Here is an 18,363-nt window from a genome sequence, read left to right as displayed (position 1 = left end):
TTTGAGATCTTACTGAGACCGACTGAACCAACTTTCATGCTATTTGACTAATCATGCCCAGTCTCCTGTAATAACTCATGAAATATCAGAAAATATACAAAAATCACTGAAAATCTACAGTGACAAGCATAAACAAACCTGTTGTCAACACATTTCAATTGGCCTCCGGTGTTGCTAAATATACTTTGTGTCTTGTTATGCTGGCAATCAAGAGCACCCTGTGTTTAAATTAAGGAGAGCTTATCTAAAGGGCCACACACTCAATATGGAGCTCGGGGCAGAAGTGGTGAGATGAGAGAAGCAGCACCATCTCCTTCAGAGAAAACACATTCCTCTCACGTACTTAGATGTGGACTGCACTCTTGTTCTGCTCTCGGTGCCAGCTGCTCCTGCGGCTCAGTGCTGGACAGGGACTCAGTACATGCTTTTAATGATACAGTGGAGCTGTTTACAGCGCTCAGGGGTATACGCACGGACCAAACACGGCAGCCATGCCAAAATCGACTATCTATTGTTGGAGTGGAGCCGTAAGGGTTGAGGCAACAGTCTGATGCAGCAGCATTATGTAATATTATCTATTTGGATATGTGAGACTGGGGATGACTGCTTTGTATCACATAAATTCAATACCAATTTTGAAGCAGGGAAGTGCTTCGTGCCGGGAAACACAATTGAAACCAAAGATACAATTTGCCGAAACATCTCTGTTTAAGGCGAAAACCATTGATTCAGTGTGTCTCAGTCTTCTCACAGAAGTTAGGTAACGAACACAAGACACAGACAAACACATTTCCCTGTAAGGACAGGACAGATTAAGGAAATGAGCGCAGGCAAGCAGCATGGGCCCCCCAAGATGCCTCAAGGTGTCTACCTGATGTCGAGTGTGTGAGTTCCGTCGTCCACGGCTACAGAGAAGTGTCGCAGAGAAACAGAAAGAGAGAGAAAAAAGCAAGACCCAGATTAAGACCACAGCAGCTGCCCACCAAAGCTTTCACTAAGAGCGCACCCTCATTCCAATCTGTGCTAGTATCAACAGGAAACAATGGGAAGTGGACAGGACCGGCCACCGGTGAGAGGCAGTGAAGAGGCCGAGGAGGGAGGCAGCACACCTTATCAGTCAGGCATCCGCTCCCTGACCGCCATTTATCCTGCTGTTTTCACTGGCCTTTGCTCTCGCTCTGGAGGAGGAGGAGGAGGGAATATCTCTGCCAGAGCGGCTCAGTGATGCCAGGTCAGCAGTGTGTCAGGGGAGCTGACTGAGACAAACACTTATCCCTCCAACTGTCATTCCTCTCCTCCTTCAGCCCTCCAAATCTATCAGAGCCGCCCATACATCCCAGACGCAGACCGCCAGAGCTCACTGACTCATGTGGAAGGTTTCCAGAATCCAACAGCTATGTTGTTGTTTGTTTTTTGTTGGTAAGAGATAAATCAAAGCTGAAATGCTTTTGGGGGAACCCACCGAAATGGCCAGAAAGCCAGAGCAAGACAGAAAATAGATAGGAGGAGGAGCAATGTCAAGCGGGCAGACTGGTAATCAGTACCTTGATAAATGACTCCAAATTGCCATTAAATAACCTAACATTAAAAACAGAGCGGGGTCTAGCCCGCCGGGTGCCGGTGTGGGTTTTGAATGGCCCGTTGGGATGTCTAGAATACAAAGAATGCATTAGAAGAAGTAAACAGTGCAGTTTTCTTTTTAGAGTGGTTTATCTTTTCTCCAATAACCTTCATGTCCTTCAAAGACTTTAACTGAAGTTGAGGCTGACTAATCTTTAAAACCCTTCGACTCAAGATGATGGACAGGTGAATGAGGGTATTTTCAGACACTGCTGAAACCCGTGAATGAACTTGTTCTTTTATAATCCCGACTTTTCTTTCTACATGAGATATCAGAGGCCAGTGAAATATCAGACCCGCTGGGAGCATCATATGTGTCAGCATCCACCTCATGACAGACCCTGCAGGGGTTTGCCTCGCCTTGCCTTGTCTCTGTGTGTGTGTGTGTGTGTGTGTGTGTGATTTGGCTTCCTGCGACCTATGTGACTGAGATTAAAAGAGTCCAGGACTTTAGTCCTTTCTCCATCATAGTGACAAAATTATTCTGCAAGAAAAGCCTTAAGGCGTTTTAAATATCTGATCGTGCATACACAAGAAATGAAGTATTTGCAATTTGAATTAAGCTGTTATTAGGCAAAACCACCCCTGAACTTTCTTTACTGACATTTTACACTCGTGTTAATCTCTTCAAGAGCAGGACTGCAACCATAGACTGTATAAAAGAACGGACACAGCTACTGTGAAATCACCCGTTGGTTTGAGGACTGCAGTATCCAAGAGCCTGAGTTTGGCATTTCAGCCATCGTCATCTTGTTTTTTTGGAGCAAGAATTGAGCAAATTCAGACAAGAGGTTGGAGCTGTGGAGGAGGGAGGAGTGGATCTGATTTACAGACTGTAGTGACGCCTCACAGACAGCCTGTCAATTATGAGGCCCCGCCCTTAAATATGCATAACTTTGTGCCTCAGTAAAATGTAAACGGGTGAGTTGTATAAACATGCATCAATAAACTTGTCACAGATGTTGAAGTTTTTATACCAGGCTTTTAACATGTTTATTTCTGCTGTTCATCAAAAGTGGCCATATGATGAACTGCAGTTTTTGGCCCTTCTGCATCGGTGGTTAGCGGTTGGCTCCAACTAAAAATTGTTTTCATTATCACTTGTTCTTCCAGTAATTTTCTCAATAGACTTTTTAGCGTATAAAATGTGGGACAAACTGTAAAATTGTCATCACAGACCTCAAGGTCCAAATCCAAAAGATATTCAGATTACAAGAATATAAAACAAAGAAATGTAAAAATTGTGACAATTAGGAAGTTAAAGGTAGGGATTATTTTCGATTTTTGCTTAAAAAACGAACTTAATGATGAACTCATTTATGAAAGGAGTTGCTGATCGGCCAGTCACTTCTGTGGATCTGTAGCTGTTAAGTTTACTCTGCTCATAAAAAGCTTCGAAATAAGAGTGAATTATGCAGCGCAACATGATCTGTTTTCAAAGATGCAAAAGTTAGACTGAAGTTTCAACTGACCCATCTGGTCCTCTTCACTCTTCATTTGTTGTTCTTTAAAACTGAATAAAACATTTAAATTTCATGCAAATTGTTTCTCCTCTCCTCTCTTTTCATCCTTTCTTAGGTTGATCCTTCTCCACTTTACCCAGTTTGGATTCTCTCTACGGCACTGTCTGGAAAAGCAAGTACAGTAACGCCGCCAAAACATGGAGGCTGGCACATCTGTCGAACTATGAACTCCTCTGCTTTCATGGTCACAGAGGACTTCACATAAGAATACCCTGAGGCAAACTGTCCTAGCCTTGATGACCTGCAACACGTCACCAATGTTTCTGTCACTGCTGAAAGAAAAGAGGACTGGATGTGTGTCTTGAATATACACAGGTCCTGAAGTGTGTGTGTGTGTGTGTGTGTGTGTGTGTGTGTGTGTGTGTGTGTGCGCTTTACCTTGTGGTCATGTAGTCAGCTCTGTGGCCTGCGGGTGAAGAGAGAAAAGAGAAGAGATGTGAGAGGAAGTTAGAAGTGTGGACATGCCAGGACCTGTCTCTGAGGTCCCTGCGGTGCATTTTGCATAGGGCTAGTGAAGCATTTGAAGCCTGCCATCTGCCGCAACCACTGGCCTCTTGAGCGGCACAAACAAAACCTGTACACACATCTACGCATACAAACACACATAAAAAAGCTCATAGCTCATAGCATACACAGAGGCTAAAAAAGGCAACAATTTTGCTGCATTACAATTATGGCACAAACATCCACCAGGAACAGTTTACAACTGACGTAGTGCACAGACACAATAATCATTATAGAAATACACAGAGATACAAGTTTGGACAGGCGGAGTAAGATTAAGCAGAAAATAGCTTCCAAATGGTTTTGGAGAACAAGAGTAGTTTCGTGTGTGTGGCCATCTGTTCCCGTGAACAGGATCTGACCTGTCTGTGTGACTCATACTGTACTCCAGCTCATTGACTACATTATGACTAAGGAGCGTGTGGGAGAAGCAGGAGGCTCCTCTCTTCCTCGTTAGCACACGGCTCTATTACTCCATTATTAGGTGAACAGTCTAACTGAGACCACCAGGACAGCTGGTTACAACAATGACTGACACTCGATGGTAAATTAGCTGAGGCCTCAAGGAGATACCACCAATGTAGACCAAGGAGAGACCGTTGTAATGACCGCCACCCCTCTAATACAAGGCAGTCCATTAACTTGGGAGTAAATCAATCACTAAGACGGATAATACAAGTTCACAATCCCCCTCAGCTCTGGCTCGCCTGGCTAAGACCCAGATTACCATCTAGGAGCTCTGAGTAGTGGGAAAAGCAGGCAAAAATTTGGAAATTTGCCACAGAAAAGGGATGAAGTTGCTTGAGCAAGACTTCACAAAACAAAAAAGACAAAATTCAATAACTAATCATTAGCTATGTTCGCTGTTTGGACACTGATTAGCACTAATACACCCTCATTTTGGCTGAAAGAAGGCGATACACAAAGTAATGAAATGTAATGGTTACATCCCTTGTTTAAGGCAGGAATTGTTATGCTGCTTCGCAAATCTGTATACAAGGTAGAATCGCAAAATGAGGGGACAGTGTTGTTTTGACTTCAAGTCGGTAACAGAGGTAGTTACAGTGCCAATTTGGCAATTGTGTATAAAGGACAGCCGTCAGGACAGGACCATGGGTGGGAAAGGTATCACATTTTTGTGTTATGTATGTCACCCACCACAGGAAAATTAAAAAACGGCATGCAGTAGTTAGCGGCCAACTCAAAAAAGAAGAAAAGCAACCTAAAATGTCCACAGTTAGAAAACCAATGATGTCCCATACTCCTTACTGTCCAAGCAGAGGATGAGATCATCCGCCATATAACAGGGACAGTAAATGATTGTTATTTACACATTAATGCCATTGTTATTGCTCAGAAAAGGCTGTCAATGCATGTTATATGTCATGCTATATATAAAGAAGGGACTTTGTGGTGGCCCTATAGTGCAATCTTAAGCCGCTTTTTCACAGAGATCGTGCAATCGGGTCACAACAAAGTCCCCCCTTCATGCCGCTCCAGCGTTTACACAGAACTTAACGATGGCAGCATCATGCCGCTCCTGTGTGTGATTATACACTGTGTCACAGGATCTCACAATCAGAGGAGGCATGATGGGCATGACGTTTAACACATGAGCGTCCACCTCTAGCATGACAAATAATAAATGCGTCAGCAGCACTTTCTTAACAATAACAAAGGCATACCATCTAAATCACAATCATTTACCATCTCTGTTATATGGCAGCTGATCTCGTCCTCTGCGGAACGTAAGGAGCTCCTGAATCTCATTGTTTTCCCAGTTTGCAGACGTTTACGGCTACTGTTCTTCTCCTTTGTATTACTGCTATGCTAACAGCTGCTTTTTAAATCTCCCGCGGTGCATCACACACATAAACACACCCTTGAAACATCACAGCCATGGTCATTTCTTTCAGGCTTTCAGACGGACCTCCATTCCCTGCTCAGAGGACAGAAAACTCTGTCCCTCCTTTCCGCTGTCAGACATTATATACAGAACGCCAAGGCGGTATAATAGCGTGGTATTCCCGCCTTGAACAGGCAGTGTGAATGTAGCTTCTGTGTGAAAAGATTAATATACCCTCATATTGGCTGGAAGAAGGCAACGCACAAACTGCTGAAAGTGGATTTGACATTGAGAAGTACAGTGGGAGCTATTAGGGTATAAAAATAAAGGGACTGTGACTGTACCTTCACCAAGGGTCCTCTTCAGCAAGTCATGTTTGGCCTGCAGTTTGGAGATGAGATTACTGCCCTCCAGAAACTCACGGAATTTCTGTGGAGAATTGAGAGTAATTACACGGCGGCCCGGAGTGCCAGCCAGAGCACCCGCTCTTAAGACAGCAATCTACGATAAGAAAGCCAAGGGCAAAGGACACGCTGAGAGTCTTTTTAAAGCCTTTATCAGAGCATGTCCATCTTCAGACTGGAACACGATAGCAGTTAGCCTCACAAAATGGAAATATTTTGGGAGTGCTACCCCTTTGCAAGCTGATCAAAAGTTTCAAAGAGGCTTGAAGATTCATACTTTAATGTCCGATAGAAGTTACATGCACAGATTAAGCTTTTTAAAGTCCAGATAAAAGCTCTGAGTTCATATTCTCAGATTCATTTTGGAGCAGATATTAGGCAGAAAATGTAATCAGACAAGAAAAATCCGGCACTTTTCTTCTTTTGAAACATCTAAGATAGAAAGCAAACCAAGTCCTCAAAGAGAGATTTATTTCTGTTTTCATACAGAAATAAAAGAGGCCTCTGAAGTCTTTTCCCTTTGTATTTGCTTATTCTTCTCTGAAGCCACACATCTCCACTCACCATAAAGTAGAACTGCTCTGTCTCCTGCTGGTTGGCCCTCCTCTTGGCAATGCTGGGTTTGCTTAGGTACGTCTCCGACACAGTGGACTTGACTGACTCTGTGGATCGGCTGTGGTGGAAACACTCAGACACGTCATAGTCTTCAATGGTCACCATGTCCTGGATGGTGGTCAGGGTGGCCTCCGACGTCTTTTTGATCTGAAGCCATGAAGAGAAGGTGAGGAAGAGTTGAAGAGTTGTGAAAACAAGCCATCTTAAAAGCTTTATGTCATCTCTTCACTATCACGATGTTACCATCACGGCATATCTAGCGTCTTGTATCATCGCACTCCCTTAAAACCTCTCTCGCTATCCCATGACACTCTGAAAAATTCAGGTGTTTTCAGACAAGACGCAAGTTTTAAAGAATCCACCAGCCCCTGAGCACCATTCCCAGCCAAGGCAATCAATTTGCATGCACTCAGAGGGGCCAGAGGTGAACAGTGTCTGCTGGAGATGGTACATTCAGTCGCAGGCTTTTAAGGTTCATTTCCATAACCGCCTCTTCACTGTCAACAATAGTGCTTCTGCTGAAGCTTATAAATGTCAGGACTTTGCCAGCCGTGCCCCTCTTCTTACTACGGCCAGTGCAAGTGCTGCAGGCCATGACAGCATCCAGTATACCATGGCATAAGATGACAGAGGATGTGAGGAAGGAACTAAAGTGCAAATGAGCTTGTAACAGCTCCATAGTTAAAGAGATCAAAGCTGATGCTAATTGAGTGTAAAGACTATAAATGGAGAACTTGTAGTTCACAGACATGATGGTACAATGGAGTGTTAGTCCCAATATTGGGTAAAACAGAGACTTTAAAAATACAGTCCTCCTATTTAGAGGTAAAAAATTATGATGCTACAAGAATAACATCACAATTTGATGAAGTATAATAATATTATGGGAATAACTTTTTAGAAGAAATAGTTATATTTTGTGAAAAAAGTGAAAGTTTACAAAAAACAGTCTTACAACAGTCAATATTTGGGACTAAAACATATATGGTTTTATGACTAAACACAGACTGTATCATGAACAAATAAAACGTGTGATCTGTTAATGGCACTCGATGGTGTGAAAGACGATTAGGGTAAAAAATCTTTGATTTTATAATTTAAGTCATAATATTATGAGAATTAAGTTGTAATTCTGAAAAAAAATGTCATAGTGTTACAAAGATTAAGATAAAGATTTAAATGCATTATTCGTGAGAATACAAATTTTTCTCATTTATTGTAATTACCTGTATGATCTACGTTGTAGAAAGACATTTATTTAAACCAAGGGTCAGTCAAGGGTCAACACAGAGACCATTCTGTCTGATGTTTACGCTTTCAAATTCTTTGCCTAACCCAGTTTTGTCCACCAGTTTCCCAGAATAGTATCGATATAGATGCATATAGGCTAAGAACAATAGCAGAACAAGGAGAAGTAGGAATCGAAAGAGAGATAAAAGAAGACAAACAGACAAGGAGAAAGAGTCTAGAGACTGTCAAGCATGTGAGCATGAATCACTGATGTGGAAAAGCTGCGGAAAAAAAGGGGCCACACCGATGCAGAAACACCAACAAAAAGAAAAAATTCAGCAAAACACTCCTCTTCATACCAAGGAGGCACTATGTGACCACCGCAGCTCGACTGTGTGAGGGTTTTGTGTGTGCACCCTGTGGTGTGGTCAACGCTGTCCTGAGTGACACACAGCTGGACGCCTCCTAATTATTCTTAATGGTCAGGAGGTCCCTAACTCAAAGGTAATGACCCTATTTTTTAGTTATTAAGTGAGTCTGACCTCAGTGTTAATGAGCGAACAAGGTGGATTCCTCTTGTAACTGCTAGAAACTTTAAGAAAACCATGGATTAGTTGTTTTTTTTAGCAGTTTGACCTGTGACTCATGTAGCCTTCAAAAAGAAAATAAAAAACACCTGAAAAGCAAGGTGAACTTTGTCTCTTTGATGCGTTACACTGATGGATTACAGTGCTGACACACAGGCTCTGGCACACAATGTGGATGTAGTTAGAGTGTCATCCATCCCAGTGTGAAGCATAAACATACTGCAGGTTTAAACACGACTAATGACAGTGTAGAAAAGGAAATGGGGGATTCTGGGATCGTAAAACTTCGCAAAAAACATCACTCTGTCTTGTGACAACAGAAGAGGATCATCATTTGGTGATCAAAGGAGATTTTTTTTTTGGACACAACTACAAAATAACCTGCTGCCATTAATAGGAAGAAAAAACTTAGAAGTCTGCACCTCCACCATCACTTCACATGTCTGCACTGTAGCTTCAACCGCAGCAGGTGCCTAAAATAGGTAAGTTACTACAACATACAGCCATTAGTTACACACTCTGAGTGTGCTGGCCTCTCTCTCTCTCTCCGAGTCCCTGGCAGGCTCATCCAGGGTGGCCCCCGTGGAGGCGAGAGGCCCAGCTGTCATCATGAAGACAGGACCCATGCATGCGAGAAAATCGCTCCCAGTGAAAAAGCTGTTGAGTTTATCCATTATTCAGCAGACGAATAGTTACCAGTGTTCACTGCTGGGCTCAATTACAACAAAGCTCTTAGAGGGACTTGGTGAATATGCCCATTAGCCCATGTAGCTGCACAACAGACCTGGAGGAAGTCTCTGGGATCACATTTAGTTTGTTGGTTTTCAATAAAGAACCATGGGCAGGGCTCTAACTGTTTGTGTATCAAAACATCACAGTATGAGGAGTCATGGTACAGAGCATGCAGCTGCACGCAGAACATAGGGCACGTAGACTGATGCAGGTAACAGGGAACCAAAGTTCCCCAGCGTGAGTAAACTATAAGCTGTACATCATTACCCACATATGTTATGGTTTGCACAACAAGCAGATTGCAGGCCCTCAGGGACAGCATCATTGTTTGAAGCATTGTTAAACTACAACTTCCAGGTCATTCATGTTACATTTTTGAGTTTCACGAGCCCCACAAAATGATTTGTTTCACTATATCCATTTAACCTGTTAGTGTTTCCAAAGCCTGGAAGAAACAGATGATTAAATCATTTTACCCACATTCAATGAGTGTAGGGGTTAACCAGGAGTAGCTGCTCGGTGGGCGAAGTCTCTAGTGCACTTGCTCTATTGGCCAAATGATGTTTACACCACAGGTCTACACATCCCTGAGTGAGACACAGCTGGTAGTCCTCCTAATTATTCTTAATGGTCAGGAGGACCCCAAATTAAAGGTAGTGACCCCATTTCTTAGGTATTAACGGAGTCTGACTTCAGTACTAACAAGAGAAGGAGGTGGATTCCTACTGGAACTGTTAGATGCAGGAAAGCCAGTCAAACTTCTTTGGCTTCATACGCCAGTTTTTATAGGAATGAACAGGGCCCAGCCTCCGACACTGTATCCAGTTCTCTTTATACATCCATGGCAGGTTGGCATGCGAGGCAGTAACCAAAAAAAAAGTTGTGTATAAGACAAAGACGGTGTGTCGGCTTTATTTCATTGTTACAGGTGATGTGAATGGAAACACAACAAACCTGCTAACACATACCTGACTTCATCATCCAGATATGCAGATCACCATGATAATAAATGTTTGGGTGCTTTGATTGTGTAAATATTGGCAAGATGGAATTAATTGAAACACTCCTCCTAATACATTTATTTTTTATTAGTCTATGTATTTTGTATTTTTAACTTCATAGCATAAGAGTTGTTTTTCAGTTTTATAGCCTGCTGTGTGTTTGAAATGTTCTTTATTTTTTGGAAATAGTTTACTGAAGTTACCAGTGTGCAAAATCCTCTCAGTCCCAAGCATGAGATTTTTGTCTGTTGCTGGCACTAGTTTAAAATGAATGAAAAAGAAAGATACATATATTTGTTTTACCGCTGTTCCGAACTCGCACCGAACCATGACTCCTAAACTAAACCATGACTTCTGTGTACGGTTACACCCCTAACAATGATTCATTTATTCCCACGTTGCTACAAGCCAAAACCAATATGAGGAGCTAAGTATCAGTCCATTTTATTTAGTCGTCATTCTCCCGCACCGTAAAAATTCAGAATAATTTAATTTACTGCACTTTAAAATCATGTTACACTGCAGGGCAGGAGCATCACTAACAGTTATTACAACATCTGTCATCACAGCTCAAAAGGCAGACTGCTGTCCATATCGTTCAACAGACTACGTAGAAAGTGTGTAATATGCTGATCATCACACTATCAGCATGCAAACGCACACACGCGCACATGCAAGCCGCACACGCGCACACACACACACACACACACACACACACACACACACACACACACACACACACACACACACACACACACACACACACACACACACACACACACACACACACACACACAAACAGAGGCTTTGATGTGCCTCCCTGAGAGTTATCTGAGGAAAAACAAACACTCCCTACAAAGGAGATGGTATTAGATTGCCAGAGTTTAGTGTGAAATGTCTTGAGAATACGAAAGTGAGGAAAATCAGCCCGTGTGAGCTCTGATTCATACGGAGGCAAACGAGATCTAAATGGCCAGAATATTAAATCTGAAAAAGAGATGAACCACGCTGGCTGGTTTAGGAGCTGAAACGAACGCCGTCCTCAGAGAACAGGCTTTTTAATGAACAAAAATTCAATTGTAATTTCTGCAGCGAGGCACCCAGCAGGGATATGCGAACCCCAACTCTTTAGTAACAGTGAGATCCAGAGTTTTCTCCCCACGTTCCACCCCACCCACCACTGATGCAGAGTAAATTATTCAGCAATGTTTTCTTTCACTGTTTCACGGGAGTCAAAGAGGACTGAGGAAACAGCTGCACTTCTATTAAGCACTGCCCTGCAGCCTTTCCTGGCCGGATAAAGACAGACTCTTTTTCTCCCTTGTTCATTTGACAGTCGTGCTTGTAGGTCGTCACAGTGCTTTGAAAGTTCATTTTTCAAGGATGTATCTGGCACGCTGTGCCCGGGAAGAGAGGCCATCTGGTGATCCTAACACAAGGCAGCAGCGCCCTCCAATTCTGACCCACCAGGACATCCGCTTCAGCGAGGCAGGCGGACAAGGACATGAAGCAACCACGGCTTTTCATCAGACCCTCGCACAAACACAATCACACACAGGAGTGTATGTGTGTGTCCTGTTGCAGAGTTAGTGTACATACTTCAGGCAGCGTGATGACAACAACAGGACCCTGACCAGCACTGATACACAACATAAAACAACACTGACTCTGAATGACACTTATTAGGGCTGCAACTATGGCTTTTTTCTATAATTAGTTCATCTGATTATTGTTTTCTATTAATCAGTTAATCGTTAAGATTATAAAATGTAAAAAAAAATAATAAAAAATAGAACATTAAATTTAAAGCAGCAAGCCCTTACATCGGACAGGCTGAAACCAGCAAATATTAAGCACTTCTGCCAATTTTTATATTCAGTCCTTTTAACTATAAATTAATCAAGTTGCTTCACATGTAGTATTTAGCACACTCAAATAACCCCAAAAATACAGCCATCCCATCTATCATCGTTTATTCCAGTAATGTATTTTCAGTCAATTCTACAAAGTGTTGACGATATGATCAAAAGGAATCTGAAGTCACAGTGGATGTAAGGAAGCTGAGTGACACGCTCATGTGTCTCTTTGTAGCAGGAGAAAAGAAAGAAAGAAAGTGCAACAATGTGGAAGGAGAAAGAAAAACGAAGAGGATAAAAACAGATGGCAGTGAGAGCTCATAGTGAGGAGGCAGGTCAGACGTGATACTAAAGCCAGCATAGTGGACGTGATTGCACTCTGTGAAACTGTGGCAGTCATGGTATTTCTCCCCCATTGGCTTTTGTTTTATTTTAAAAATGTCACATTACTCAAGCATGCTGCAGACAGATTAAAACATATAGCCTGGGAAGCAGAGATGTACCGCCAATGTAAAAACAGAGCAGCGCAGGACAGGTTCGTGCAAATAAAAGCCAGACAGTGAATTCTACCAGTGGGAGCAAAAAATGGAGGCTTCACAGAGAGGGTTTGATGGCTACCTGCAGGGCATAAGAGAGAGGAAAATACAGAGTGTGTGTGCGTGTGTGTGTGTGGTGTGTGTATGCAACAAAAAAAACTTTGATTCTTCAGAGATCATCAGCAACTATTTCTCTGTTTCACCTTGGATGACTTCTGGCTAAAGTTAACTTTCTTTAGTAGCTTGAGCGCTCTGCAGCTGTCAGCATCTTGCAACCGACAAAATATCAGCATGACGAAACCTCTGCATCTCGGGCAGAAAACGATACAGTGGAGAAAAGTTTTGACATGTTTGATATATCTAAAACCCACACGCCGCTAATACCTGTGTAATGAGATGAATTTGTCTGCACTGTTTTACCTCTTCGTTCTCGATCTTCAGAGTGGCCAGGCGAGACTGGAGCTGCTGGAACCTCAGGATGAGCTCTCCGTTCACCGGTGGCTGCACTGAGATATGACACACCTGGGGGGAAAAAAGAGGAAATACACTGTCAGTGATCAGGAACCTGAAATTGCAGCCAGCTGACGGAACAAGGAGGCAATGTAATCTGTGGTTTTAACAAGACACAGGCATCCAAATTCTTCTTCAATTGCAGAGCAAACCACAGTGACGTTTGCCAACTGAACGCAGTCATCCACACAACAGCAGCTAGTAAACAGACATGATATCAGCGTTGGTAGTGCCAGCCAAGGAGTAAAACGCTTAACACATGTTGAGCTACATGACTGCAGGGGGAGAATTAACACGTGATTTGTCAAATTCAGTGCCCCATAAAACCTGATCTGGCAGCCCAGACGCAGTAAAACACTGCACTTAAGCCACTAAAATCAGACCTCATTAAATCTGACTCTTTTTTTTTTAACAAATCCAAATTCACTTCCTTGTTGTTCAGTATATCTGCAATGCAGAACATTCAGTAGATGTTTCAAACATTGTATTTTTGCTGTTTTTCTCTTTCCAAAGACAGTTTTGTAGTTCAGGTTATCATTACAGACTGAACGATGTACCTCGTCTCCCATATGAGACTGGAACTCAAATTTTGCCGGTGGGCAGAAGGCCGTTGGGTACATCTCCATGAACCTCTGTCGGTCACTTCGTGGGTCCAGACTGTCCACAGCGTTCTCTATGATGTCCAAACCTTCATGGCGTGATGTTTCAAGGTTGTATTCTGCTGATAAGTAGGTCCTTAGGGCCCGGTTTAGACTGGCGTGGTACCCCAAATCACAGCACTGGAAGAGAGGGGAAAAAAGAAGGTCAGCGTGATCCTACAGGCCTCATAATTCACAAGTACAAGACTAGGCTGGCAACCTGACAGTTATTTTTACTATTTTTATTGACTCCCTGCTGATTATTTTTCAGTGAATTATGCAGTATGTGAGCTGTAAGAGAAGTAAAAAATGCCTGTTATAATTTCCAATTCCCTAAAGCCCAAGTTAACATCCTTAGACAGCTTGTTTTGTCCACAACCCAAAAATTATGGATATATTATCACATAAGATCAATAAAAACTATCAAATTTCATATGTGAGAAGCTGAAGAATTTTTGGTGTTTTCTTACAAAAAATGACAAATGGTTTTTAAAATAGTAGCCAATTCATTTTCAGTTTACAACAACATAACATATTTCTTAGAATGAAATCAGTTAATATACCTCTTACTAAATAATATATGTAAAAGCATAACAAACCATAGAGATGTCTAAAAAAGACACTTTTCTCTCGTAAACTAGTCCAGGACTTTGAGTCAGCAGTGTTGCCTCAGTGTTACACAATGTTACCTCAATATTAACAAATGTTACCTCCAGGAGCTAATGCTGATTTTTAATAACTACAGCCTTGGCCAAGGTCTCTCCTGGGAAGACACGCTAGCCCCAGGGACACCTCTCACACACACACACACACACACACAACATGGCCTGAGTGATAGGCAAACACACAATACCACCATCAGCAAGCGTGTACATGTTTTGTTTTCGACTATAAAAAGTCTCCTTCATCAATAAACAAATGTGTGTGAGCTTGCACATACAACTCACGCAGAGCGCATCACACACACACACACACACACACACACACACACACCCTGGTGCGATGTGAAGGCTTGTGAGCAAAGCGGGGAGAGGGGTAATTTCAGCGCACAGCATGCCGCTGAATAGAGGTTGCATTTCTCTTCTCCTTCAGTCCTGTCTGGAATATAAAACCCCAAAAATGCTCGCTTTAAACCTGGCCCTCTTCCATTTCCTTAGAAAGGCCAAAGAAAATGGTACAGTAACTTTATTTCTCCAACCAAACAATAATAAGTAAATAAGTCATGTTTACGGGTACAAAAAGGTCAAACAAGCAAAATGCTGGCAAGGCAGAGAAGAGAGACGTGAGTGCTTTACTGGATGACTCATAACTGTACATGACAAAAACAAACATTAGGTTTGAGGGTCAGGGTCCATATAGACAGCCTGAAAGATGTGGAAACACTTCAAAACAGTGACAAAATGTCAGGAAAACACAGTAGAGCTGAATGTAATATGTGGGTTTTTAATAATGACATGAAAAGAGGAAAGAATAGTTTTCATTACAAAAGTTAATAAGCTGCTTTAATTCAGTCCTGCGCCCGTAACTTCCATCCCACAGTCTGGTGTCCTAAGATCTCTTTTATATCAGGCACAGCTGCTAAAGTCATCAGTCTCTCTTCTGATCATAATTTTAAATCGGCTCTAAAAGTCTGAAAAGAAAACCCTGAATAGCAATGGTTCTTCTGCATTAGGAGCACAAAGAAACTCATCTACCTTTGGTGGGGGGAAATCAGCCAATAGAGAGATGAATGCAAAGTGTGTGTTCTGTTTATGTCAGACTGTCCTCAGCGAAACTTTCCCCTGCCACGCAGAGACAAACACGTTTGTGCTGAGGATGAAGTCGTCTCAAAACAGGGCTGACAAAAGTGTGCGGTTTTATACTTACATCAATTAAGTCCGACAAGTCATGTATGTAGTATTTGAAAATGGAGGAGTTTGACGCTTCCAGTGTCAGTAGGTACTCGTTCCGTGCTTTGATCGACTTCAGCTTGTTCTCGGAGTACTTGGCTTGACGCTGATGAGAGAATTAGAGGCACAGAATGAGAAACAGACAGCAACAGAGTGAACGAGGGAGGATGAATTTAATGAGTCGAGAATTGCCTTTTTGACAAGTGATTGTGCTTTTATGTCTCAGCACGCTCTGCACATCTCAGAGCTGAGGCGGGATTACTGGCAAAAACAACAGCTTCAATAAACATTAGAGGAAAAATAAGTTAAATTATGTTAAAAATAGCAAAGAAAAAGGGAACAAGAACAAAAAAAAGAAAAGCCTAAACTAAAAACAGCCTGTGTCCTTCACTTCAACTACGATACCTCAGTGTGAGCCATCTGTCTTTATTCTACACTTCCTCTCCAGCAGACACATACAAGGCTGTTAGTCACCCCTCCACTGACCAATGGGCTCTGACTCAGACACTTCCAAATAATCGTTCATATTTTAACACTTCCCAAATACATTTCAGGAAGAGTTGTATTAAAAGAGCCATTGAATTGTTTAATTTTAACAGAAAGCATGCCTGTCCTAAGACTACAAAGCCTGCTCTTCGGCTGTCAGTGTGTTTTCCTTTACTCAGGTCAGCAGGGCTTCTGAAGCACAGCCATGCTGTGGCTTAAAAGAGTTTTTTTTCTTCTTGTTATTCTCTTTTTTTTGGTTCATATGAACACACAGAAACAAAATACACAACCAAATGAACACAAAGACCTTTCAAGTATGTAAAAAAGGGGGGAAAAAGGTAAATAAATAAGTTGATAAATAAAGAAATGAAATAAAAAGATAAATAAATATAAAAATAGCAATGAACAAATAAATAGGTGGGGAAGAAAGAAAAAAGAAACAGGGGGATAATTAAATAGATAAAATCAGGAAAACAGAATAGAGGTAGAAAATAAGTTGAGCAAACAAACAAACAAAACTGTTCTGAAGACGAGGGTTATAAATCAAAAGCCACACATGAAGACAATGGGTGGCTACTAGTTATATTACAATGTGTGCCTGATACTTGTTCACACAAAGTTAGGTTTAATACATGTCCAGTTTTTAATAAAGGCGTCCTTCTGGGTTCTTACATTAAAAGTTATTCTCTCCATTACATAAATGCTGAACATCACACCAATCCTTTCATTAATACTGGATATTTCTTTTGTCAGCCACTTCTTGGTGAGGGATTTCATATATTCTTAGCAGGTATTTATCGTTTTTTCTTCATTCAAGTTCCTCCAGTCTATACAGATACATCAGTTCAAAGTTGAAAGTAATTTTGGTTGGGAAAAAAAAAGAGTTCTCCAATCCGATATTTTGTTACGTTCAAACTACTAACAGAAAACAAGTGAATGGTTTGACTACTAAATAAGTTTAAATTGGATTAAAGTTGTTAAGGGCTTCCCTGGTGATTTACCTTCTCTTTCATCTTCTCGATTTTCTTCACAGAGCTGCGCCTCTGGTATTTGTCCTCCATTCGGATGCTAAAGACGGGATCTCCCCTACCGATCTGCTTCTCCTCTTGCTTCTCAGCCTCCTTCAGCTTGCTCTCGGCACTGATGCTCTCCGAGTGGTACATGTGGTACGTCTTCATCACCTGGAGACAAACAAAGGTGTCAGTCAGCTGATAATGCAAGATTTTTAAGGCCTATTAGTTATTTTCCTTTTTAAAATTGGCAAAAGGCAATATCCTAAAACCGTGCTGTGTTAGTGTGAGTTTCAGGTCAGTTTATGTAAGGTCAAAGGTCAGAATAATCCATCTTCATATAGTCAAGTCCAACCTTTTAAAACCCACAACTAAGGCTTCCATCCTTTGAGCCGCTCATTCATCACAAATTGATTCAACTCATCACACAGCAGGCGGTTCGTCTCTCCCTAAAACCACAAACTAAAGACAGATTCTCTCCAGCCTTTTTTAAGAGGCCCTCATACGACCACGACCGCCACAAATCACCGCAGCTAAATCGAACATGCTGCCTTCATTGATCTGTGTTTCAAAAAAAATACACACAGGAAGAGGATTTGGGTTCGCCCTCTGGTTTACACTTGAGGTTATTAAAGGGAGGTTGACCGCTCTACGAGTGACAATTCAGCTCTGGTTTTTGCAGTTAATACAAATAAAGTCAAAACGAGTATATGGGATAAACAACACACTAAAGCTAGAATTCCCACCTCCTGGTTGTTTGCCTCCACAATCCAGTCAAATTGTACTTGCAGCAAACAATTACAAATTTGAGGAAACCTCCTTAAGGCCTTCTTGAGTGCGCTTTCGAGAATGAGACAGGTGCAAGGTCACGGTGACCTTGACCTTTAACCTTTAACTACAAAATGCAAATAATTTATTTCGAGTTATTTCGAGTTCCTGTGGACATTTGTGCCTAACTTGAGGGAGCCTCCGCATGCGGTTCTCGAGATATCAGACAGAAGAGGTCACAATGATCTTAACCTTTGACCAGTGACCACCAAAATTCAATCAGTTTATTGCCACATCCTAGTGGACGTTTGTGCCAAATTTGAAGACATTTCAAATTTCTGCATATTTGGCACAGATCGTGTTCATGAGAATGGGACAAACAGACGTAAAGATATAACGCCTCAGTCATTAAAAGGACAGACCTGTGTTGCACCTTGCTGGCTCTAAATATTGACATTTATTTCTGTAAAAAATGTAGCTTGTTGAAAGAGCTAAATAGAAATACATCATCCTCTGAATGCTAATGTTTTGCAAATGACAAACAATTTGAAGCCTTCCGCCTCCTGTGTCACACTGTAGCTATTTAGTACAAGGGAAATGCATTATCT

General features: G+C 41.8%; 1 protein-coding gene across 5 annotated transcripts in view; it reads right to left on the bottom strand.

The window, feature by feature from the left end:
- srgap1a (SLIT-ROBO Rho GTPase activating protein 1a) overlaps nucleotides 1–18,363 on the bottom strand; it is a 97,201-nt gene that overhangs the window by 23,878 nt on the left and 54,960 nt on the right. For 4 of the 5 annotated variants that reach the window (XM_042495667.2, XM_042495668.2, XM_042495662.2 and 1 more), the window contains exons 5-12: nucleotides 16,979–17,158; nucleotides 15,469–15,597; nucleotides 13,522–13,743; nucleotides 12,875–12,976; nucleotides 6,462–6,659; nucleotides 5,838–5,922; nucleotides 3,522–3,549; nucleotides 1,545–1,650 (exon numbers count right to left, since the gene is read on the bottom strand). In XM_042495667.2, coding sequence (XP_042351601.2) covers nucleotides 1,545–1,650; nucleotides 3,522–3,549; nucleotides 5,838–5,922; nucleotides 6,462–6,659; nucleotides 12,875–12,976; nucleotides 13,522–13,743; nucleotides 15,469–15,597; nucleotides 16,979–17,158 — 1,050 coding nt within the window. Of the gene's footprint in view, nucleotides 1–871; nucleotides 906–1,544; nucleotides 1,651–3,521; nucleotides 3,550–5,837; nucleotides 5,923–6,461; nucleotides 6,660–12,874; nucleotides 12,977–13,521; nucleotides 13,744–15,468; nucleotides 15,598–16,978; nucleotides 17,159–18,363 lie in introns of all 5 variants that reach the window. The other variant, XM_042495666.2, reaches the window with a different exon arrangement.

This window comes from Plectropomus leopardus, chromosome 7 (assembly GCF_026936395.1).
Source record: "Plectropomus leopardus strain MGB_pleo_1.0 chromosome 7, ASM2693639v1, whole genome shotgun sequence".
In the NCBI taxonomy this organism is placed as follows: Eukaryota; Metazoa; Chordata; class Actinopteri; order Perciformes; family Serranidae; genus Plectropomus; species Plectropomus leopardus.
This window is presented reverse-complemented; position numbering and strand designations above follow the sequence as displayed.